At 44.0% G+C, this 25,340-nt stretch overlaps 1 protein-coding gene across 1 annotated transcript; it reads right to left on the minus strand.

The window, feature by feature from the left end:
• Positions 1–25,276, minus strand: LOC109907311 (ankyrin repeat and IBR domain-containing protein 1). The gene is made up of 21 exons (XM_031793205.1): positions 25,133–25,276; positions 23,758–23,851; positions 19,926–20,137; positions 18,860–19,031; positions 18,634–18,765; positions 17,835–18,014; positions 10,791–10,908; positions 10,266–10,477; positions 9,770–9,858; positions 9,393–9,537; positions 9,079–9,236; positions 7,316–7,404; positions 6,973–7,103; positions 6,666–6,800; positions 6,319–6,405; positions 6,118–6,184; positions 5,318–5,463; positions 4,940–5,118; positions 4,760–4,811; positions 3,649–3,772; positions 1–3,559 (listed from the first exon to the last, which is right to left on the minus strand). Exons 3-21 carry the CDS (start codon positions 20,111–20,113, stop codon positions 1,665–1,667), a joined length of 4,299 nt encoding a protein of 1,432 aa, XP_031649065.1. The 5' UTR covers positions 20,114–20,137; positions 23,758–23,851; positions 25,133–25,276; the 3' UTR covers positions 1–1,664.
• Between the last annotated feature and the right edge of the window lie 64 nt (positions 25,277–25,340).

Here is a 25,340-nt window from a genome sequence, read left to right on the forward strand (position 1 = left end):
TGTTTTTTTAAATGTTTTTTTTTATTGAGAGTAAACGTTTTACTAATACTTTCACTCCTTGGCCACACATCGAACGTCACTGTCTTTCATATGGACTGGGAATGTATCAAGTATCACCTATGAAAGTGCAAATAACAACAAGGTTTATGGTTGCCAGGGTACAGTAATATAAAAATCAGATGCCTGGGTTACAAACTATGACACAGCCACTGGCCTTGAAACTTTCAATTAAGTACCAAGAAAATACAAAACAAAGAAAAAAATAAATAAATTCGAATAAAAACCTTAGTGTGAATAAAATTGGACTAAATAAACAATTATCTTAACTTAAAACAGTGGTGTTGTACAAAAAAATACACTCCAAATCCAGACTTCAGTGTTCCATTTCATGTTTTGTATGATCAGCGCACGTCACATCGCACCCTACTATAAACTAGTGCACTACTCCAGATGGTTGCACACTACACCCAACAGTTAAGTTAAACCATGGTTGCGTTTCTAAATGTTATTCTATATCCAATGACTACTTTATTTAAGCAGCTTATTACAATTAAATAAGATAAATATGATTTTAGAAATTATATTATAAACTCTTGTAGACTGCAGATTCATCTCTATAAAGTTGACTATATTATAATCATCCTACCAGTGCTAACCATCTCTATAACACCAACACAAGAAAAATAACAGCTTCCTGTCCTGTACCTAGTCAAAGACCTGGGAGAGTAGAAGTGCTGATCTAGGATCAATTGAGCCTTTTAGATCATAATGAATAAGATTAAATAGACAGGGAGGACCTGGTCCTAGATCAGCACCACTACTCTGAGACGCTTGATACATATGACCACAGCTGCTTCCAAAAACACATCTTATCTCAAGAGGAAAGGAAACCATGTCAAAAACAAAACAACCCTATAGTAGTAATAATAGTCATACTATTCTTTGCACGTTGCTTGAGGTTCCATATGAAAAAAAGGGGATTCTCAATAAAAATGAGGCACACTGATCAACTCAGCCGTGGACTGTTTCTAAAGAGTAGCCATGTCACGGTCCCTCTCTCTCTCTCTGTCATGGAGTTTTGATCTGGATAAATAAAGGTTGAATAAACAGTAAAACAACTCGCCCTGGTCTTAGGCTGAGGAGACCACATACAGTCAGTCCATCAGTAGTGGAATGGATATGGACGATAAAATCACTAAAGTCACTCATATTTGATTGTATTTAAACACATCTCATCTGCTCTGATCAACTCTGGTCACTGCATGACCTGATCAGATCTGGGTCACATGACCTGACCAGACCTGGGTCACATGACCTGACCAGATCTGGGTGACATGACCTGATCAGACCTAGGTCACATGACCTGACCAGACCTGGGTCACATGACCTGACCAGAACTTGGTCAAATATACTAATTAGCTTTCGGTGCCCAGCAAGCTAAATCAAGTGGACACCCCATGTTTAATGTCAGACTTTTCTCCTGTTCTTTCCTCTAAGTGCTTTTCATCCCCAAATCATTCCTAAGCTCTTTCTCTGATAATGCTATTAATCACTCTCTCTTCCTCTCTTTTCTCTCCCTCATCTCTGTCACTGCTGCTTATCATTACCTCGCTCCCACTCTCCTCCTCTCTTCCTCCTGCTCTCTGTCATCTGTCTGTCTGTTATCACACCAGGTGAACTTGCTCTTCCCACTCCGCGCGTGATTGGTCCTCCACTACCCAGGCGGTGGGGCTTGAGTCTGTCTTGGTAGGAGTGAGGTTGTCATCTCCACAGTGTGTGTGTGAGTGTATGTGTGTGTCCATTGCGTCCTGCGACAGGTCCGACACAAACCCTGTGACTACACACTCCACACATTCCTCACCCTCACAACACTCCAGATCCAGAGTGCTGGGTCTTTTAACCTCCAGGCTGTCTCCAGGGCCGGGGGAGCCAGCCTGTCCCCTACTCGCGTCTCCCTGCCGTAGCTCGGCTAGGGCCTCCCCGCTGAAACTGGCCTGGGTGTCAGGAGGGGAATCACTCTTTGGGTCCCCACCATCTTGGAGTGAAACAGTGGGTGAGTCTGTCTCTGTGTCCGGAGGTGAGTATTTCTCCGGGGGTGAGCCAGTCTCGGAGCTAGCTGAGGGGATGAGGTCGATGTTCTGGGGGCTGTCCTGGGGGTGTGTGTGTTGGATCCAGGCCATGATGTTGTCCAGGAGCAGGGCTTCAGCTGAGGGGTCCAGGCGCTCCAGGCAGCCCGGGTCACTGGGGGTGAAGGGACCACCTGGAGGAACCACTGGGGAGAGGAGTTCTGGGTCTGGGGAGGGGAGCAGGAGGCCGTGGGGGTCTGAAGAAGTGCGGCATGGGTCAGGATTCGAGGTGTAGTCTGGGTTAGAGGTGTAAGGGTCCAGGTTAGGGTTGTAAGGGTCTGGGTTAGGGTTGTAATGGTCTGGGTTAGGGGTGTAAGAGTCTGGGTTAGGGGTGTAAGAGTCTGGGTTAGGGGTGTAAGGGTCTGGGTTAGGGGTGTAATGGTCTGGATTAGGGGTGTAATGGTCTGGGTTAGGGGTGTAAGGGTCTGGGTTAGGGGTGTAAGGGTCTGGGTTAGGGGTGTAAGGGTCTGGGTTAGGGGTGTAATGGTCTGGGTTAGGGGTGTAAGGGTCTGGGTTAGGGGTGTAGTGGCTGGAGTGGCAGCAATGGTGGTGGTTCTGGTCAGGATGTGTGTCCTGGGTGCAAGAGATGGTTTGGTCTGGTTCAGGGTTATGGGAAAGGCTGAACATAGCATATGGCTCTGGGTCTGAGGGGTAAAGGCTTGTGTGTTTAGGGCTAGAAGATGCTGTAAGGTCTGTGTGAGAAGGAGATGTTTTAGTGTAGAGGCTGGGTTGGCAGTGAACAGAACTGTAGAAGGCATTGATAGTGGGATGGCCACGGTTTTGGTTTTGACCACAATTATGGTCGTGTTCTGGAGTGAAGGGAATGTTGATAGTGGTGTGGTCCTGGTTATGATCACAGGTGTGACCGTAGCCGTGTGTATAAGGTGTGCTGAGGTCAGGTTCCAGAACAGCATAGCTGTGGTCAGTTGTATAAGATGTGTAGCTAAGGTCCTGACTCTGACTGTACCTGGGGGAAGGGTTGTAGTGGTCGTAGTTGTGATCTAAGCTATATGGCGTAGGGATATTAGTGTTGTCTAGGGTATATGGAGTAGTTATTTGTCCCAGTCTCATCAGACTTTCTCCTAGCTCTAACAGCTCAGCATTTAGCGACTGGTTAGGGTCTGGTCTAGGGAGGTTAGAGGAGCCACTGGCCCCCAGAGAACCACCCACACTGGAGGGGTCCTGAGTCTCACTGAGGCTCCCCACCCCTGGACCCATTACTGGCCCTATATCCAGACCCTGTCCAGACCCAAGCCCTGGGCCCTCAATCACACCAGAGCCTCTTTCCAGTCCTCCTCCCATCCCTCTCTCCATTTCTCTCTCCCTCCGTGAGTCCTGTAGTGACAGTTGGATGGCCAGTAGAATGTTGGGGTCATCTTCATCCAGTGACCTCAGAGGCTGTCTCCGCCCCTCAACTCTCTCCTGGAGGACCTCTGTCACACGTAACAATAACAACACAAGAAAACGTCAAAGAAACACAGGCCCTACTGATAAATGACTGTGTGTGTGTGTGTGTGTGTACCTGTATTCTCAGGGTTCTGGTTGGGCTCAGGAGTACTGCTGTTGCTCCTCAGACTGTGTAAACTCGGCATGTCTCCTCTACGACGCGGCCGGTGTCTCCGCCGGTACTGAAAATCAGCATACTCCTACAGGTAGTACATTATACAGGTAGTACATTATACAGGTAGTACATTATACAGGTAGTATATTATACAGGTAGTATATTATACAGGTAGTATATTATACAGGTAGTACATTATACAGGTAGTATGTTATACAGGTAGTACATTATACAGGTAGTACATTATACAGGTAGTACATTATACAGGTAGTACATTATACAGGTAGTACATTATACAGGTAGTACATTACACAGGTAGTATATTATACAGGTAGTACATTATACAGGTAGTACATTATACAGGTAGTATATTATACAGGTAGTACATTATACAGGTAGTACATTATACAGGTAGTATATTATACAGGTAGTACATTATACAGGTAGTACATTATACAGGTAGTATATTATACAGGTAATATATCATACAGGTAGTATATCATACAGGTAGTATATTATACAGGTAGTACATTATACAGGTAGTATATTATACAGGTAGTACATTATACAGGTAGTATATTATACAGGTAGTATATTATACAGGTAGTACATTATACAGGTAGTACATTATACAGGTAGTACATTATACAGGTAGTATATTATACAGGTAGTAAATTATACAGGTAGTACATTATACCGGTAGTATATTATACAGGTAGTATATTATACAGGTAGTATATTATACAGGTAGTACATTATACAGGTAGTACATTATACAGGTTAGTTGTTTTTTATTTTACCTTTATTTAACTAGGCAAGTCAGTTAAGAAGAAATTCTTACTTTCAATGACGGCTTAGTGGGTGCCTTGTTCAGGGGAGGAATGACAGCTAGGGATTCGATCTTGCAACCTTCTGGTTACTAGTCCAACACTATAACCACTAGGCAACCTGCCGTGTGGTAACATGGATGTTTGTGCTGAGATGGAGGATGTAGCTACAAATATGGACCTGTTGCTCAAATTCTCATAGAGATACAGTATAAAAGCTTGACCATGGTGTTATGTGTAGTTACCTCAGGAGAGGTGAATCCCAGGTACTCCCAGTCCCATGATCCAGCAGGGAAACTGAAACACATTCAATATAGAGCTTTGTAAAGAAAGGCCAACCCTGTTCTGTCTACTGCCTGTTGGGAAAAATATCTCTTTCTCTCTCTCTCTCTCTCTCTCTCTGTCGGTCTCCCTCCCTCCCTCACCTCCTCCTAGGTACTTCAGGTGAGTCGTTAGGGGCCACCCCTCTAGCCACCGAAGCCAGGAACTCCTCTCTCTTCTGCTGTACCAGACAGGCAGCGCTGACTATCTTATGACACGGCGTACGCAGGTAGGGACGGTTCACCTTCTGAGCCAAGTCCTCCACCGCCATCTCCAGATCAGTCTGGGGAACAGAGGGAAGAGTAGAAGGGTAGAGAAATAGGGAGAGAGTGGAGGGTGAGGAATTCATCTCTCTCACACACACACACACACACACACACACACACACACACACACACACACACACACACACACACACACACACACACACACACACACACACACACACACACACACACACACACACACACACACACACACACCTGCATGAGTTCAAATATCTCCTTCTGTGTGCTGTGAGGCTGGAGGAAGAATCCGTAGGGGTAGGAACACTTCAACACACGACGTGTCTTCAACAACTCACACACACCGTCCTCTATAAATCTGGTGTCTGGGGGGGAGCCCTCACCTAGAGGAGAGACACACACTGCTGTTAGAAACACACAAACACTGCTGTTAGAAACAGAAACACACACAGTGCTGTTAGAAACACACAAATACACACACACTGTTGTTAGACACACACACACACACACACACACTGCTGTTAGAAACACACAAAAACACACACACTGCTGTTAGACACACACGCACACACACTGCTGTTAGAAACAGAAACACACAAATATACACACTGCTGTTAGACACACACGCACACACACTGCTGTTAGAAACAGAAACACACAAATACACACACACTGCTGTTAGACACACACGCACACACACTGCTGTTAGAAACAGAAACACACAAATACACACACACTGCTGTTAGACACACACGCACACACACTGCTGTTAGAAACAGAAACACACAAATACACACACACTGCTGTTAGAAACACACAAATACACACACACTGCTGTTAGACACACACGCACACACACTGCTGTTAGAAACAGAAACATACAAATACACACACACTGCTGTTAGAAACACACAAATACACACACACTCACACACACCATACGCAGGACACACCATCCTCTCCCTCCATCGTTATACAAGAGGAGAGGCAGGGACAGCCTCTGAGGTAGAAAGTAGAGAGGTAGGTCAGAGACTCACATCCAATGAAGGCTCTACTCAGCTGTTCCATCTTCTCTTTGGCTGTTTTCAATAGTCTCTGTTCTAACTAGAGAGAGAAAGAGAGAAGATACAGGGGGGTAGAGAAAGAGAGAGAGCGAGAGGGATAGGGAGAGACATCACATTTTAGAAAACAACATTGGTAGATATCATAAATACAATATCATGCTGTGTGTGTGTTACCTTATAGCTGTGTTCATGGTTCTTATAGCGGCTGTAGTAGTGCATGAAGCGGTCCAACTCCTGAAAACTCTTGTGCTTCTTTTCCGCCTGAAAAACACACACTCCTGTCAAATACTTAACATAAAATGTCAGAGTGTGTGCAGTGCTAGTGTGTGTGGTATGTTGTTCTTCTATCCTTGTGGGGACCTGAAATCCACAAATATCTCCATTTTAAGCTTAGGGTTAGGTTTAGGGTTAGAATTATGGTTAGGGTTAGGCGTTAGGGAAAATAGGATTTTTAAAGGAAATCTATTTTAGGTCACAACGAGGATAGAAAAACAAGTATGTGTGTGTGTGTGTGTGTGTACCTCTCCAGTCATCTCTTTGGACTGCTCCTCTAGCTGTGTGATGACCTCATAGCGTGTACAGCGGTAGTATCCTCCAGTTGAAGAGCTGTGTTTCTTCCACTCTTCCAGACAGATCCAGCAGAAGTCATATTTACACTGCAGACAGAGAAACAGGTGTTGTACATACATGGTAATAACCCTGTCTTATTGCTTTAATATGGTGTCCCACAAGGCTCTATGTTGGGACTGCTTCAATATCTTCCTCAACGCCATTAAAATGTAGCAAAGCTGGGGTGTGTGTGTGTGTGTGTGAGGTGTGTGTATGTACCTTGGCACACTGCATGTGGTTGCAGCCCTCATTCTTCTGTATGGGAGACTTGCAGTTGGCACAGGGTTTAGAGTTGGTTAACAACCACAGACAGTTAGCTGCATCCTCATACGACTCCGATACACCTGCCACTGGATACACACACACACATACAAACACATTCGCACATGTACACAAACATCACCAACATGCACGCACACACATACCAAGATCAAGCGCACACACATACCAAGATCAAGCGCACACACACATACCAAGATCAGCATATACAATCATGCGTTTATTATAACATACTATATATCTGTGTGTGTGTGTGTGTGTGTGTGTGTGTGCCTGTGCTCACACTCTTCTGGCTTCATCTCTGAGACTTTCTGCAGCCACATCCTCCATGTCTGACAGTCGCATGGCTCATGGGCCTCACCTAGACACTCCCTGGAGAGAGAGACAGATAGAGGAGAGGAGAGAGAGAGAGAGAGAGAGAGAGAGAGAGAGAGAAAGAGAGAGCGAGAGAGAGAGGGAGAGAGAGAGGGGAGAGAGAGAGACAGAGGGAGAGAGAGAAGAAGAGGGGGAGAGAGAGATAGAGAGGAGAGACAGTTAGAGGAAGAGAGAGAGAAGAAGAGGGGGAGAGAGAGGGAGATAGAGAGACAGATGGAGGAAGAGAGAGAGGAATAGAGGGAGAGAGAGACAGATGGAAGACAGAGGGGAGAGAGAGGAGAGAGACAGATGGAGGAAGAGAGTAAGAGAGGGGGACGAATATACATATACAGTGCATTCGGAAAGTATTCAGACCCCTTCACTTTTTCCACATTTTGTTATGTTACAGCCTTATTCTAAAATGTATTACATTTTTTTATCCTCATCAATCTGCACAATACCCCATAATGACAAAGCAAAAACAGATTTCTAGAAATGTTTGCAAATTATTTATTTTTAAACCCAGAAACATCACATTTACATAAGTATTCAGACCCTTTACTCAGAACTTTGTTAAAGCACCTCGAGTCTTCTTGGCACACCTGTACTTGTGGAGTTTCTCCATTCTTCTCTGTAGATCCTCTCAAGGTCTGTCAGGTTGGATGGGGAGCGTCACTGCACAGCTATTTTCAGGTTTCTCCAGAGATGTTCGATCGGGTTCAAGTCCGGGCTCTGGCTGGGCCACGCAAAGACATTCAGAGATTTGTCCCAAAGCCACTCCTACGTTGTCTTGGCTATGTGCTTAGGGTTGTTGTCCTGTTGGAAGGTGAACCTTCGCCCCAATCTGAGGTCCTAAGCGCTCTGGAGCAGGTTTTCATCAACGATCTCTCTGTACTTTGCTCCATCTTTCCCTTGATCCTGACTAGTCTCCCAGTCCCTGCCCCTGAAAAACAACCCCACAACATGATACTGCCACCACCATGCTTCACCGTAGGGATGGTGCCAGGCTTCCTCCAGACGTGACGCTTGGCATTCAGGACAAAGAGTTTAATCTTGGTTTCATTAGACAAGAGAATCTTGTTTCTCATGGTCTGAGAGTCCTTTAGGTGCCTTTTAGTAAAGTTCAAGTGGGCTGTCATGTGCCTTTTATTGAGAAGTGGCTTCCATCTGGCCACTCTATCATAAAGGCCTGATTCATGGAGTGATGATTGTCCTTCTGGAAGGTTCTCCCATCTCCACAGAGGAACTCTGGAACTATGTCAGAGTAACCATCGGGTTCTTGGTCACCTCCTTGACCTTAATATAGACAGGTGTGTGCCTTTCCAAATCTTGTCCAATCAATTTAATTTACTACAGGTGGACTCCAATCAAGTTGTAGAAACATCTCAAGGATGATCAATGGAAACAGGATGCACCTGAGCTCAATATCCAGTCTCACAGCAAAGGGTCTGAATACTTATGTAAATGTCATATTTCTGTTTTTTTTACTTCTAAAAACCTGTTTTTGCTTAGTCATTATGGGGTGTTGTGTGTAGATTGATGAGGAAAAACATTAATTTATTCCATTTTAGAATAAGGTTGTAACGTTACAAAATGTGGAAAAAGTGAACGGGTCTGAATACTTTCTGAATGCACTGTATCATTCTCTACGTTTAAGACTTTTCCCCAAGAGACGGTCTGATGTGTGTGTACCAGCAGAAGAGGTGACCCTTGCCACAGTCGACTGCAGGGGAGGGCAGCAGGGGGAACCCCAGGTGGTTGACCCCCGGACCAGGTCTGGTCAGTCTGACCGCTCTCTCACACCGCACTGCCGGGCACCACCGGATAGATGGGTTGTTCTCCACGAACGCCTAGAGAAGATACACGCAGGCAGGCAGGCAGGCAAACACACACACACGCGCGCACGCACGCAGACAGGGAGGGGAGATAAGATGCTTTGAGAACGACATTGTGTGTGTGTGCATGTGTGTGCGTGCGTGCGTGTGTGTACGTGTGTGTGTGCGTGCCTTGATGTCGAACTGCAGGTATCGTTTGTCCATCTCTCTGGAGACAACACTCTCTATAACCTGAACAGGCACCAGCTGGTAACAGTCACAGGCAGGACAGAAGATGTTATGAGCCTCACCCTCCTGGATCTTCACATTCAGAAACCTGAAACAAATCACATCCAATTCAATCATTATTGGATTTACAGTCAATATTTAAAATGATATGGCTTGCTCTTGCCATTTATACTGTGCATTCCTGCCTTCCAGATTGTGTGTATTTTTCTATTCAGTTTATACGTCTGTATTGTAATATGTGTCGTATAGGCCTGTTATAATTGAATTTCCCATGAGGATCCATCGTGTTTAATTCAATTCAAACAGTGTAAGTGACATACCCTTCCCAGCAGGCTCGGCAGAACTCATGACCACAGGACATGTCTATTGGGTCTTCAAACACTGAGATGGAACACAGGCAGATCCCACACTGGAGGGAAAGAGACACCCCACACAGTCAGAGGTATACACTACATCACACACAAACACGCACATATGCGTTACGGATGTCACGTTGCTTAGCAAGTACCACTCTCAAGCTTGTTTCGGTTCATACCTGGCTGGAACTCGAGACCTCTACTTTGCTAACACACGTGACCGCCCTCCTTAACAATGTTCCAATGGTTGGAGACACCCAAAAGGTACTAATTGGATGGCTCCATTCTCAACATTTCAAGCTAGCTGTGGAGTGGGCTTACGGTACGTTCTTAACTCTGTTACACACTCACACAGGCAGCCAGGGCTTGATGATTGGTTGGTTAGTAGGATCAGGTGTGCTCGTGCTGGGGTAGAACAAAAATGTGCAACCTGTCCTGGACAAAATGTCATGTGACTCACCGTAGTCCCTCCCTCCTCCCCTGGGGAGAGGCAGCTGTCAGTGAGGGACGTGAGGGTTAGGGTGAGGGGAGAGCGAGGGGTGCGCGGGGAAGGCAGGGTGTCCCAGGCATTGCACCCGCTGGGTGGGGGTGTGGGCATCAAGACCCCAGACCGCTGGCAGCACTCCTCAGAATCACTCATCCAGGCTTCCAAAAGCTTCTCTCTGTCCCAGTCTGTTACACACAGAGACAGAGAGGTTAGAGCGACACACACACACACCTTCATCAGCTCCTACGTGTCCCAATTAGATACACAGAGACAGTATACACACACACACACACACCTTCATCAGCTCCTACGTGTCCCAATTAGATACACAGAGACAGTATACACACACACACACCTTCAACAGCTCCTACGTGTCCCAATTAGATACACAGAGACAGAGAGGTTAGAGCGACACACACACACCTTCAACAGCTCCTACGTGTCCCAATTAGATACAGAGACAGTTTACACACACACACACATGAAACACACACACACCATGTGCTCTGAGCAGTGCCTCAGCGGTGAAGAGAGGAGCCTGCAGCATGTCAGCTGTCTCCACTATCAACATGTCCTTCAGTCTCCTCAAGTCCTGCAGCTTCAAACCCTCATAGGGCTGGCGATGAGAGGGGAGGGAGAGAGGGGAGAGATAAAGAGAGAGGGAGAGAGAGATTAAGAATTGAAAAAGCTAGGAAAACATTTGATCAAAAACCATAACAGTATGCTTGTCCCTCTGTGGCTACTTTTCACAGCAAATGCATCTCTGATTTAAAGTGTGTTTGTGTGACTTGATTTATTTCATTAATATAGTGTCTTGCATCTTCAAGATGACCAGCCCACGTTGGCTTACAAGACACTGTATCTGCAGTAGCAAAGACTTTTTCCACATTTTGTTGTGTTAATAAAAAATGGATGAAATTGAGATTTTGTGTCACTGCCCTCCACACAATATCCCATAATGTCAAATATGATGCAATCTCAATCGCACTCCACACAGTCCTTTCCCACCTGGACAAAAGGAACACCTTTGTGAGAATGCTGTTCATTGACTTCAGCTCAGCATTCAACACCATACTGCCCACAAAGCTCATCAATAAGACCCTGGGACTAAACACCTCCCTCTGCAACTGGATCCTGGACATCCTGACGGGCCGCCCCCAGGTGGTACGGGTAGGCAACAACACGTCTGCTACGCTGATCCTTAACACTAGGGCCCCTCAGGGGTGTGTACTTAGTCCCCTCCTGTACTCCCTATTCACTCATGACTGCATGGCCAGGCACGACTCCAACACCATCATTAAGTTTGCTGACGACACAATAGTGGTAGGCTTGATCACCGACAATGATACGAAAGCCTATAGGAAGGAGGTCAGAGACCTAGCAGTGTGTTGCCAGGACAACAACCTCTCCCTCAATGTGAGCAAGATGAAGGAGCTGATCGTGGACTACAGGAAAAGGAAGGCCGAACAGGCCCCCATTAACACCGACGGGGCTGTAGTGGAGCAGGTTGAGAGTTTCAAGATCCTTGGTGTCCACAACACCAACAAACTATCATGGTCCAAACACACCAAGAAGAGGGCACAACAACATGTTTTCCCCCTCAGGAGACTGAAAAGATTTGGCATGCGATTCCAGATCCTGAAAAAGTTATACAGCTGCACCATCGAGAACATCCTGACCGGTTGCATCACCGCCTGGTATGGCAACTGCTCGGCATCTGACCGTAAGGCGCTACAGAGGGTAGTGCGTACAGCCCAGTACATCACTGGGGCCAAGCTTCCTGTCATCCAGGACCTCTATACTAGGCAGTGTCAGAGGAAAGCCCAAAACATTGTCAAAGACTCCAGTCACCCAAGTCATAAACTGTTTTCTCTGCTACCGCACGGCAAGCGGTATCAGAGCGCCAAGTCTCGGACCAAAAGGCTCCTTAACAGCTTCTACCCCCAAGCCATAATACAGCTGAACAATTAATCAAATGGCCACCCAGACTATTTACATTGACCCCCCCACCTCTCTATTTGTTTTGTACACTGCTGTTTACTATCTGTGCAGTCACTTCACCCCTACCTACATGTACAAATTACCTCAACTAACCTGTACCCACTCACACTGACTCGGTACCGGTACACCCTGTATATAGTCTCGTTATTGTTATTGTGTTACTTTATATTATTTTTTACTTTAGTTTATTTGATAAATATTTTCTTAACTCTTCTTGAACTGCACTGTTGAGTTTGAGTTTATTTTTATTTTTACAGGGACAGTGCACATTAATCAACATTTCAGTAAAAGTGCCGGTTTTAGCCAACCGGCTAATTTTCAACCGCAGTCCCTGGGCAGGTTATTAAAAACAATTACAATATAGACAATAGCAACATAGAACAAGCAAGACATAGCAACATATGACAAGCAAGACATAGCATACAGACAGAGCAACATAGGACAAGCAAGACGTAGCATACAGACAGAGCAGCATAAAACAAAAAGCAGCAAGACAAAATTCATAAAAGCAACAAAGTGTTTCCACACCTCACAAGCTACAGACAACAGACAACATGGAGAGTGGCAACACACAGCTAGGGACCATGTTCACAAATCTGATTGACCTTTAGCCATGTCTTCAAGCATTTGGTGAAAGTGTGATATGTGGTGCAGTTATGTGTGTCTGATGGCAGTGTATTCCAGACATGGGAAGCTCTCACAGAGAATGCAGATTTACTAAAGGTGCTTTTCCTTAGGGGAACTATACAGTCACAACTCATGGCAGACCTTGTGGATCTGCTGCCATATGTCTGGGTTTTCTGTTTAACAAAAATATTGAGTGGAGGGGGAGCCAGGCCATTGAGGATCTTGAATACAAGACATGCGTCGGTGTATTGCACAAGATTTTCCCAACTCAAGAGCTCATGCTTTCTAAGGATGTGACAATGATGATGGCTATTGGGCTTCCTATCAAGCACTTTGAGAGCCTGTTTGTAGACAGACTGAATAGGTTTTAATGTTGTACAGCAAGCTTGGGCCCAACTAGTCAAGCAGTATGTTAACTGTTGGTTAAGGGCTTGTATGTAGGCATTTCACTATAAGGTCTACACATGTTGTATTCGGCGCAGGTGACAAACAAAGTCACCTGCGCCGAATATGATATGAAATATGTTTTTAGAAATCTTTACAAATGAATTAAAAATGAAAAGCTGAAATGTCTTGAGTCAAAAACTACTCAACCCCTTTACTATGGCAAGTCTAAATAGGTTAATGAGTAAAAATGTGCTTAACAAGTCACATAATAAGTTGCATGGACTCAATCTCTGTGCAAAAATAGTGTTTAACATGATTTCTGAATGACTACCTCATCTCTGTACCCCACACATACAATTATCTGTAGGTCCCTCAGTCGAGCAGTGAATTTCAACCACAAAGACCAGGGAGGTTTTCCTATGCCTTGCAAAGAAGGGCGCCTATTGGTAGATATTGAATATCTCTTTGAGCATGGTGAAGTTATGAATTACACTTTGGAAGGAAACCGCTCAAGGATTTCACCATATGAATACTTTCTGAAGGCACTGTATGTTGATTGTGTAAATTCTGTATCTATATATATTGTCCATATATACTGGTTCTGTATATTGTTTATTGTGGCAGCACCATTTCACAGAGTCAATACCACTTAATGACAAAGCGAAAACAGGTTTTTAGACATTTTTGCAAATTTACATAAATATTCAGACCCTTTGCTATGAGACGTGAAATTGAGCTCGGGTGCATCCTGTTTCCATTGATCATCCTTGAGCTGTTTCTACAACTTTATTGGAGTCCACCTGGGGTAAATTCAATTGATTGGACATGATTTGGAAAGGAACACACCTGTCTATATTAAGGTCCCACAGTTGACATTGCATGTCGGAGCAAAAACTGAGGTCGAAGGAATTTTCCATAGAGCTCCGAGACAGGATTGTGTTTGAGGCACAGATCTGGGAAAGGGTACCAAAAAAGTTCTGCAGCATTGAAGGTTCCCAAGAACACAGTGGCCTCCATCATTCTTAAATGGAAGAAATTTGGAATCACCAAGAATCTTCCTAGAGCTGGGCGCCCAGCCAAACTGAGCAATCGGGAGAGAAGGGCCTTGTTCAGGGAGGTGAACAAGAACCCGATGGTCACTCTGACAGAGCTCCAGAGTCACTCTGTGGAGATTGGAGAACCTTCCAGAAGGACAACCATCTCTGAAGCACTCCACCAATCAGGCCTTTATGGTAAAGTGGCCAGACGGAGAGTGGCCCAGCCAGAGCCCGGACTTGAACCTGATCAAACATCTTTTGTGTTACGGCTTTCTAGTGGTGATGAAGGAGAGTCGGACCAAACTGCAGCGTGTCGATTGCGATCCATATTTAATGAACAAAACGTAACACGAAATAAACACAAACACTACAAAACAAAGAACGAAACGAAAACCGAAACAGCCTATACTTGTGTAAAACTAACATAGATAACACATAGAACAGATAGGACAATCACCCACGACAAACTCAAAGAATATGGCTGCCTAAATATGGTTCCCAATCAGAGACAACGATAAGCACCTGCCTCTGATTGAGAATCACTCCAGACAGCCATAGACTTTGCTAGAAAACCCCACTAGCTACAATCCCAAATATATACACACCAAAACCCCAAGACAAAACACACCACAATACAAAAACTCCATGCCACACCCTGGCCTGACCCAATACATGAAGAAAAAACACAAAATACTAGACCAGGGCGTGACATTTTGAGAGACTTGAAAATAGCTGTACAGCGACACTTCCCATCCAAAGTGACAGAGCTTTTTAGGATCTGCAGAGAAGAATGAGAAAAACTCCCCAAATACAGGTGTGCCAAGCTTGTAGCGTCATACCCACGAAGACTCGAGGCTGTAATCTCTGCCAAAGGTGCTTCAACAAAGTACTGAGTAAAGGATCTGAATACTACTGAAAAAAAAAAAATTTATACATTTTAGAATAAGGCTGTAACGTAACAACAATTGGAAAAGATCAAGGGGTCTGAATACTTTCCGAATGCACTGTAGGTTCATACGAAAAAAATCTAAAATTGATAAACAAAACAAAAACCTACTTTAATGATAAAGCTTATCTTGACGTATAGTCCCATGCTTATGTGACTTGCATCCAGAAACACTTATTTTCTAAATAACCATTCCAGCTTCTCTTAGTCTCTAACCCAAAATAGTTCTGGTTTCAGTTGTTGCATTTTATAAAACAAGCTTACTGTCAAATCATCATATAAAGTACAGTACAATAAAAAGCGCAGTTCATTCTCTATCTCCCCTGAATCGCAAACAGTACATAGCTGCTCTTCTTCCATTATTGCATTAAACCTATCTTAATTGCCAGAGGAAGTATCCTGGTTCTCAACTGGGCACACAGTGACCTTTAGTTTCTTGTTAGGTGAGAGGTGACATAGGGTTCCAGATCATAGTTGTTTTTTGATTTGGTTGTTCTGAGTTTTGGTTTAAGTCATATATCAGTTGGCCATTTTTCTTTGTAGCTAAGCTTTCACTTGTGTTTGATCATGTTGACATCGTAACTTCTTTCTAAATATGTGTTGTAGATTTGCTTCCTTAAAAACGGAATTGAGTGCCTTTGTCCATGGGTAATTAATTTCCTTTGTCCATGGGTAATTAATTTCCTTTGTCCATGGATAATTAATTTCCTTTGTCCATGGGTAATTAATTTCCTTTGTCCATGGATAATTAATTTCCTTTGTCCATGGATAATTAATTTCCTTTGTCCATGGGTAATTAATTGCCTTTGTCCATGGGTAATTGAGTTCCTTTGTCCATGGGTAATTGTGTTCCTTTGTCCATGGGTAAATAATTGCCTTTGCCATGGGTAATTGTGTTCCTTTGTCCATGGGTAATTAATTTCCTTTGTCCATGGGTAATTGAGTTCCTTTGTCCATGGGTAATTAATTTCCTTTGTCCATGGGTAATTGTGTTCCTTTGTCCATGGGTAATTAATTTCCTTTGTCCATGGATAATTAATTTCCTTTGTACATGGGTAATTAATTGCCTTTGTCCATGGATAATTAATTTCCTTTGTCCATGGATAATTAATTTCCTTTGTCCATGGGTAATTAATTGCCTTTTTCCATGGGTAATTGTGTTCCTTTGTCCATGGGTAATTGAGTTCCTTTGTCCATGGGTAATTGTGTTCCTTTGTCCATGGGTAAATAATTGCCTTTGCCATGGGTAATTGAGTTCCTTTGTCCATGGGTAATTGTGTTCCTTTGTCCATGGGTAATTCATTTCCTTTGTCCATGGGTAATTGAGTTCCTTTGTCCATGGGTAATTAATTTCCTTTGTCCATGGGTAATTGTGTTCCTTTGTCCATGGGTAATTGTGTTCCTTTGTCCATGGATAATTAATTTCCTTTGTCCATGGGTAATTGTGTTCCTTTGTCCATGGGTAATTGTGTTCCTTTGTCCATGGGTAATTGTGTTCCTTTGTCCATGGGTAATTGTGTTCCTTTGTCCATGGGTAATTGAGTTCCTTTGTCCATGGGTAATTGAGTTCCTTTGTCCATGGGTAATTGAGTTCCTTTGTCCATGGGTAATTGAGTTCCTTTGTCCATGGGTAATTGAGTTCCTTTGTCCATGGGTAATTGAGTTCCTTTGTCCATGGGTAATTGTGTGTTTTATCCCAGTTGAAGACCTTTTTTCTTATCCTGTCCTCTGGCATGTCGATAAGGCGGTTCCATAACCTAATCATTTTACCCATGTCCTATTTCACAGGGCACCCAGCCCAGGTCCTATTTCACAGGGTACCCAGCCCATGTCCTATTTCACAGGGTACCCAGCCCAGGTCCTCTTTCACAGGGTACCCAGCCCAGGTCCTATTTCACAGGGCACCCAACCCATGTCCTATTTCACAGGGCACCCAACCCATGTCCTATTTCACAGGGTACCCAGCCCATGTCCTATTTCACAGGGCACCCAGCCCAGGTCCTATTTCACAGGGCACCCAGCCCATGTCCTATTTCACAGGGCACCCAGCCCATGTCCTATTTCACAGGGCACCCAGCCCAGGTCCTATTTCACAGGGCACCCAGCCCATGTCCTATTTCACAGGGCACCTAACCCATGTCTTATTTCACAGGGCACCCAGCCCATGTCCTATTTCACAGGGCACCCAACCCATGTCCTATTTCACAGGGCACCCAGCCCATGTTCTATTTCACAGGGCACCCAGCCCATGTCCTATTTCACAGGGCACCCAGCCCATGTCCTATTTCACAGGGCACCCAGCCCAGGTACTATTTCACAGGGCACCCAGCCCATGTCCTATTTCACAGGGCACCCAGCCCATGTCTCCTTGAATAGCCAGGCTTGGAACAAACTTATGCACTCCAAGGAAATGTTGTATGGCTCTATTTTGAATAAAGTTAGCTGTTTAGGATTATTTTGTGTGTGTGGTGCAGCATTCTGCATTCAGTGACGAAGTGTAGTTTCGCGGCAGCGGCTGCTCTGTGTCGGTGGTGTGTAACTCACCTCTTTATGGCGCAGCGTGCTGCTGGGTGTCTGTGTCTCGGTGTGTGTGTGTTGTGAGAACACCATCATGGCTTCGAGGCGCAGGGCCAGGTGTGTGTGCTGCTGTCTCTCTGCGTGGTCACACGGGGTTAACTTCTCCTCGTCCTCCACAAACAGGTCTGACCCAGCCTGGACCAGGAGCTAACACACACACACAAACACACACACACACACACACACACAGGAGAAGTGGGAGGAAAAAGGGAAAGAGAGAGGAAGAGTTAAAAGATGAGAGAAGACAGTCTCTCTCTCTCTCTCTCTCTTACCTCTACACAGTCACTCTCTTTCTCTTACCTCTACACAGTCTCTCTCTCTCTCTCTCTCTCTCTCTCTCTTACCTCTACACAGTCTCTCTTTCTCTCTTACCTCTACAGTCTCTCTCTTTCTCTTACCTCTACACAGTCTCTCTCTCTCTCTTACCTCTACACCGTCTCTCTCTTTCTCTTACCTCTAGACAGTCTCTCTCTCTTTCTCTTACCTCTACAGTCTCTCTCTCTCTCTTACCTCTACAGTCTCTCTCTCTCTCTTACCTCTACAGTCTCTCTCTCTCTCTTACCTCTAGACAGTTCCTCTCTCTCTCTTACCTCTACAGTCTCTCTCTCTCTCTCTTACCTCTACACAGTCTCTCTCTCTCTCTTACCTCTACACAGTCTCTCTCTCTCTTTCTCTTACCTCTACACAGTCTCCCTCTCTCTCTCTTACCTCTACACAGTCTCCCTCTCTCTCTCTTACCTCTATACAGTCTCTCTCTCTCTCTTACCTCTACACAGCTCTTCATGCCAGCAGCAGCAGCGTAGTGTAGACAGGTGCTGTTCCTGTTGTCTGTAGCATTAATGTTAACCCTTTCATACTGTCCTCTGTCCAGCCTAGCCCCGGTCCAGCTCAGGATCATCTGGACACACACACAATATTGTTAGCACTCTAATGTATTTGTGTGTGTGTTCTTTGTGTGTATGTATTATTTGAGTGTGTCTGTGTATCTATACCTGTAGGCAGTCTGCCCTGCGTTGTTCGTCTCTCTGTGGTCTGGCCAGTCTGGGAGACAGTGCCCCCTCTGGTAGCAGCAGGATGTGCGCTCCCTGACACAACGCATGCAGACATGTCTCATTCTGCACGTTCCGCTTGTTAGGGTTCCCTTCTTTACTGAAAAGGAACGACCTGGAGGGAGTGGGTGAGTGGGAGAGAGAGAGAGAGAGAGAGAGAGAGAGAGAGAGAGAGAGAGAGAGAGAGAGAGAGAGAGAGAGAGAGTGGAGGGAGAGAGAGAGAGAGAGAGGTTTACCATCTTTACAGAAGAGGAACCGTCCTTTCATAGCATATTTTCAAAGCAGAGTGGACAGATGACAGACATTCCAGTTCCAAGTCAACATTATGCTGGGGCTGCAGTCCTCAGGTAGTTTATATTCAACATCTCTGTCTGTCTACGGATCCATTTACTGATTACCTCCCCTTCATCATCTACTCCCTCTCTCCTCTCCTCTCCCCATCCCACTCTCTTCCTCCACCTCACGGCTCTCTACTCTCCCTCCCCTCTGCTGAATCTGTGAGAAACAGCATTTATCACACAGCAATAACCACTGTAGCAATAATCGCATAATCTGACACAGGCAGAAAGACAGACTGAAATACATTCTGCTAAGTACACATCAGATAAGCGCACACTTCGGTCAAGTGCACTCAAACAGATGGCTGAATGGAAGAGTAATTTGATAGGCAGGAAGGTGCCGAAATAGACCTGCAGTTAGCGAACTGGCCTTTAACACACACACACACACACACACACACACACACACACACACACACACACACACACACACACACACACACACACACACACACAATTAGCTGGCCTTTTCAACCCGCTTCCTCTGACCCCTGTAATCACCCAGAGAGAGAAAAGAAGGAGGGGAGGATCAGTGAAAGGAAGATAAAAAAATAGGCTCATTGACAGCCTGTCATCTCCTCCCAGGGGTCAGACTGCTAACACACTGGAACTCTCTCTTCTTCTCTCTCCATCGCTCCCTGTATCCCTGAAACATATCTAAGGGGTGTTACCTGAGCAGGCGTGTCATGGCGTGCCTGCAGGTGTAGTGGAGGGGGGTGTTGTGTTGGTAGGTCTCTCCGTAGGACGCGTTGGGGTCCAGCCCCTCTCTGAACTGGCTGTTGCCCTCGTACAGTTGCCATGCCAACGCCTCGTCCCCGCTGACTAGAGCCTTCCGGAACTTAGTGGCTGTGTTCCCCATCACTGCCCTACAGGGGGCGTCGCACTGGAATCATTCAGCACAATTAATCACCTTTATCATTCAGAATTTATATATATATGTGTGTGTGTTAATAACATACAGTACCAGTCAAAAGCTTGGACACACCTACTCATTCAAGGGTTTTTCTTTATTTTTACTATTCTCTACATTGTAGAATAATAGTGAAGACATCAAAACTATGAAATAAATCATATGGAATCATGTAGTAACCAAAAAGGTGTGCGCCACAATTGACATGCCTGAGTTAAGAGGACCTGGTGAAACTCTACTTTAGAATTGGCTTTAGTAACAAGGAAATCCTTGTTCCTTTAGCACATAATAACCATATTATATGTTGTCCCTGTCATGGTGCCTTTCAATTTCCTACAATTGTATAGTCATTATTATTCCTTGTTTGTTATTATAGCTAAGATTCAATGGAGGTTATTGGTCAGCGTAGAGATGAGATTGGGAATGGGTGGCTGGGAGCGCATCAGACACTTCTCTGAGGTGTGTGTGGGGATTCCACTCATCTCACTTCAGTCTCTCGTGGATCCACTTTGCCCAAGTAGACCACCACCAGCCACTATATTTTAATTCAATTCATTTAAACAAGGTAATACAAACGGATCACAATACTTAAGTGACAGTCTGTCTCCAATGTATGTACAATTACATAATTCACAGACTTTTGGTACATTAGTTGCAGCTTAAAAGCCCTAAAAACCATAGCACCTCAAAGTAAAAGAAGTACTTTGCTTTACGTTTGTTGTGTTTTCTGTTAAAACCTGTTGAGTGTAGGGGGCAGTAAGGGGCAGTATTTTGATGTTTGGATGAAAAACATACCCAAATGAAACTGCCTATTTCTCAGGCCCAGAATCTAGAATATGCATATAATTGTCAGATTAGGATAGAAAACATTCTAAAATTTCCAAAACTGTCAAAATATTGTCTGTGAGTATAACAGAACTGATATTGCCTGCCTTCGCTCCATTTAAAGGGATATCAACCAGATTCCTTTCCTATGGTTTCCCCATGGTCTTTAGACATAGTTTCAGGCTTTTATTTTGAAAAATTAGCGAGAAAGATCACATCGCGTCATTGGACGGCTGTGTGCCAGCAGCGTTTTGCATGCGCAACAGCTTTGGACAGACATTTTCTCTCTCCTATTGAAGAAGCTACAGTCCCGGTTGAAATATTATCGATTATATATTGTAAAAACAACCTGGGGATTGATTATAAAAAAGTTTCACATGTTTCTACGAACTTTACGGATACTATTTGGAATTTTCGTCTGCCCGGTCGTGACCGCTCGAGCCTGTGGATTTCTGAACATAACGCGCCAAACAAATGGAGGTATTTTGGATATAAAAATAATCTTTATGGAACAAAAGGAACATTTATTGTGTAACTGGGAATCTCGTGAGTGCAAACATCCGAAGATCATCAAAGGTAAGCGATTCATTTTATTGCTTTTCTGACTTTCGTGACCAATCTACTTGGCTGTTTGTAATGTTATGTCTGCTGAGAGAGATGTCCTTACATAAAAGCTTGGTATGCTTTCGCCGAAAAGCTTTTTTGAAATCTGACATGCCAGGTGGATTAACAACAAGCTAAGTTGTGTTTTGCTATATTGCACTTGGGATTTCATGAAAATTAAATATTTGTAGTAATTTAATTTGAATTTGGCGCTCTGCAATTCAGCGGATGTTGACGAAAATGATCCCGGTATGGGATGGGTGCATCAAGAAGTTGAATGTCTGCTCAGGCCACATGCTCACACGCTCTATATGTTTTGTACACTCAGGATACAGTGCATTTTTTAACAAAATGAGCATCCTCCACATTTTGTTACGTTACAGCCTTATTCTAAAATTGACAAAATAAAAATGTTCCCTCATCAATCTACACACAATACCACATAATGACATTACAATACCACATAATGACAAAGCGAAAACAGGTTTTTAGACATTTTTGCATATCTATAAAAATAAAAAAATGAAATATCACATAAATGCAGTACCAGTCAAAAGTTTGGACACACCTACTCATTCAAGGGTTTGTCTTTATTTTTACTATTTTCTACATTGTAGAATAATAGTGAAGACATCAACACTATGAAATAATACATTTGGAATCATGTAGTAACCAAAAAAGTGTTAAACAAATCTAAATATATTTTAGATTCTTCAAAGTAACCACCCTTTGCCTTGATGACAGCTTTGCACACTCTTGGCATTCTCTCAACCAGCTTCACCTGGAATGCTTTTCCAACAGTCTTGAAGGGGTTCCCACATATGTTGAGCACTTGTTATCTGCTTTTCCTTCACTCTGCTGTCCAACTCATCCCAAACCATCTCATTTGGATTGAGGTCGGGTGATTGTGGAGGCCAGGTCATCTGAGGCAGCACTCCTTCACTCTCCTTCTTGGTCAAATAGCCCTTACACAGCCTAGAGGTGTGTTGGGTCACTGTCCTGTTAAAAAACAAATGATAGTCCCACTAAGCGCAAACCAGATGGAATGGTGTATTTCTGCAGAATGCTGTGGTAGCCATGCTGGTTAAGTGTGCCTTGAATTCTAAATAAATCACAGACAGTATCACCAGCAAAGCACCCCCACACCATCATACCTCCTCTTCCATGCTTCACGGTGGAAACCACACATGCGGAGATCATCCGTTTACCTACTATGCGTCTTACAAAGACATGGCGGTTGGAACCAAAAATCTCAAATTTGGACTCATCAGACCAAAGGACAGATTTCCACTGGTCTAATGTCCATTGCTCGTGTTTCTTGGCCCAAGCAATCTCTTCTTCTAATTGGTGTCCTTTAGTAGTGGTGTCTGCAGCAATTTGACCATGAAGGCCTGATTCATGCAGTCTCCTCTGAACAGTTGATGTTGAAATGTGTCTGTTACTTGAACTCTGCGAAGCATTTATTTGGGCTGCAATTTCTGAGGCTGGTAACTCTAATGAACTTATCCTCTGAAAGTTTTCCTTTCCTGTGGTGGTCCTAATGAGAGCCAGTTTCATCATAGCGCTTGATGGTTTTTGCGACTGCACTTGAAGAAACTTTCAAAGTTATTGGAATGTTACGGATTGACTGACCTTCATGTCTTAAAGTAATGAAGGACTGTCGTTTCTCTTTGCTTATTTGAGCTATCCATGCCATAATATGGACTTGCTATTTTACCAAATAGGGCTATCTTCTGTATACCAACCCTACCTTGTCACAACACAACTGATTAGCTCAAACGCATTAAGGAAAACAATTCCACAAATTAACTTTTAACAAGGCACATCTGTTAATTGAAATGCATTCCAGGTGACTAACTCATGAAGCTGGTTGAGAGAATGCCAAGAGTGTGCAAAGCTGTCATCAAGGCAAAGGGTGGCTACTTTGAAGAATCTCAAATATAAAATATATTTTGATTTGTTTAACACCTTTTTGGTTACTATGATTTACTACATGATTCCATATGTGTTATTTCATATTTTTGATGTTGTCACTATTATTCTACAAGAAAATAGTAAAAATAAAGAAAAACACTGGAATGAGTTGTACTGTATATGGAATAATACAATACATTCATGTAATAATTCATCACTAATTTGAATCTTTGATAATAATAAACACTTACCTCCGCTATTCAGTCCTCACCTCCTCTTCCTCTCCTACACCTCCTCTTCCTCTCCTCCACTACTCACAGCTCAGACATGGCCCACACCCTCACCCTGCAGAGAGAGAGAGAAAGAGACGGTGGGGGGGGCAATTAATCAATCAACTAATCTATATCCATTTATGAAACATCCAACATGACTAAGTTACTGATTAACTGAATAGGGTTAATATTAATTGCCATGTCTACTATATAAGCTACAGTATCTGGATCCACAGACCCCATCATTTATAAACAGTCTCTGTGTTCCACCATTTTCTGCTCCAGTAAGTCTGCTGTAGACAGGGAGGGTGTGTGTGTGTGTGTGTGTGTGTGTGTGTGTGTGTAGGTGGGGGGCTACTGATAGTTTATAGGTCACGCTGTCTGTTCTACTCTCAACTCCACACAGCTTCAGCTGCTTCCAGCACACTTCGCCTCCCTCTCTCCCCTCACATTATTGCAGCATCCTCAAACCAATAATCACAGTTTTCCATTGACAAAAAATATAATTAACAACCACTGGCTTTTGGTGGCATGTTGTGATTATAACAGACAGCTTGTCACATAGCTTGTCACATAGTGACATAGTGACATAGCTTGTCACATAGCTTCATAATACAAAATGTATCACACACAGTGTTTATAAGCGTATTATAATGAAGTTGGCTAAACACAATAAGTTGCCAGCCAGCTACTTACATTTTCACACCAGGGATAAGTACCAAGAACAATACACAGTGTAAAAGTGTCAGACTCTAGACAAAGAGAAGTTAGCTGGCTAGTGCACATAGTCTGTCAGCCTGACTTCTCTAACGTACTGTAGCTAGCTATATCGTCGTCTGTCCATGCGGCCACCTGACATGTAGCCTACGGCTATACCATTAACTTTGGCTTGTGGCTTTATTTGGTGCTGTCTGGCTCTTTCACCAGGTCAGTATGGACAGACTTGCTCACTTGTTCGCTAGCTACGACCTAGCCATTTATGACTAGCTAACAATAATAGCTAGTCATAGCTACATGGCTAGCTGCCACCGTTCTGCTAGCTAGCTACATCTGGCTGACGTGAATGTCTGTAGTGTAGTTAAACGCGATGCCAAGTTATGCTGGTTCAAGCTGATGCTAGGGCTGTGGTTTATTTTAACAGCTAGTGTCTGTCTTGGTGGGCCTCAATTCAGCCTTGTCAAATTATTATAATTCTAGCTACTTAGCTACAACTGGCTAACAGCTAGCTAGCTAATGACAGCAGTGGCAGCATCTAGCTGATAGCTAACACCCATCATTAGCTACTTAGCTATCAAGCTACTTACAAACATCGATTCACTTGAACATCAGTTGGACATACAAACATTCATAATACCGTTATTTCATAATTTTCCTTCTCGACTCCCCACCATCATCTCCTTCTTTCTTTCTCTCTCCAATCTCAGTTCTTCTCAGTGATGATGCGAGATGCTGCTGTTTCTGTTGTTGCTGGCAGGAAAAGGCATCATACGCATGAGCAGCACAAGTTGTCGCTGGCCATTTACACCTGATTGTTCAATACATGTCTCTGTCTCCTTGTCTTC

Source organism: Oncorhynchus kisutch, linkage group LG17, assembly GCF_002021735.2.
Source record: "Oncorhynchus kisutch isolate 150728-3 linkage group LG17, Okis_V2, whole genome shotgun sequence".
NCBI lineage: Eukaryota > Metazoa > Chordata > Actinopteri > Salmoniformes > Salmonidae > Oncorhynchus > Oncorhynchus kisutch.

Excerpts from the sequence above, each read along its gene's own strand:
- LOC109907311 (XM_031793205.1), bottom strand. The coding sequence starts at position 20,113 with ATGGGGAACACAGCCACTAAGTTCCGGAAGGCTCTAGTCAGCGGGGAC. Across the intron at positions 9,538-9,769 it reads TGCCGAGCCTGCTGGGAAGG|GTTTCTGAATGTGAAGATCC; the intron begins GTATGTCACTTA and ends GATTTGTTTCAG. Across the intron at positions 7,405-9,078 it reads AAGGGTCACCTCTTCTGCTG|GGAGTGTCTAGGTGAGGCCC; the intron begins GTACACACACAT and ends CTCTCTCTCCAG.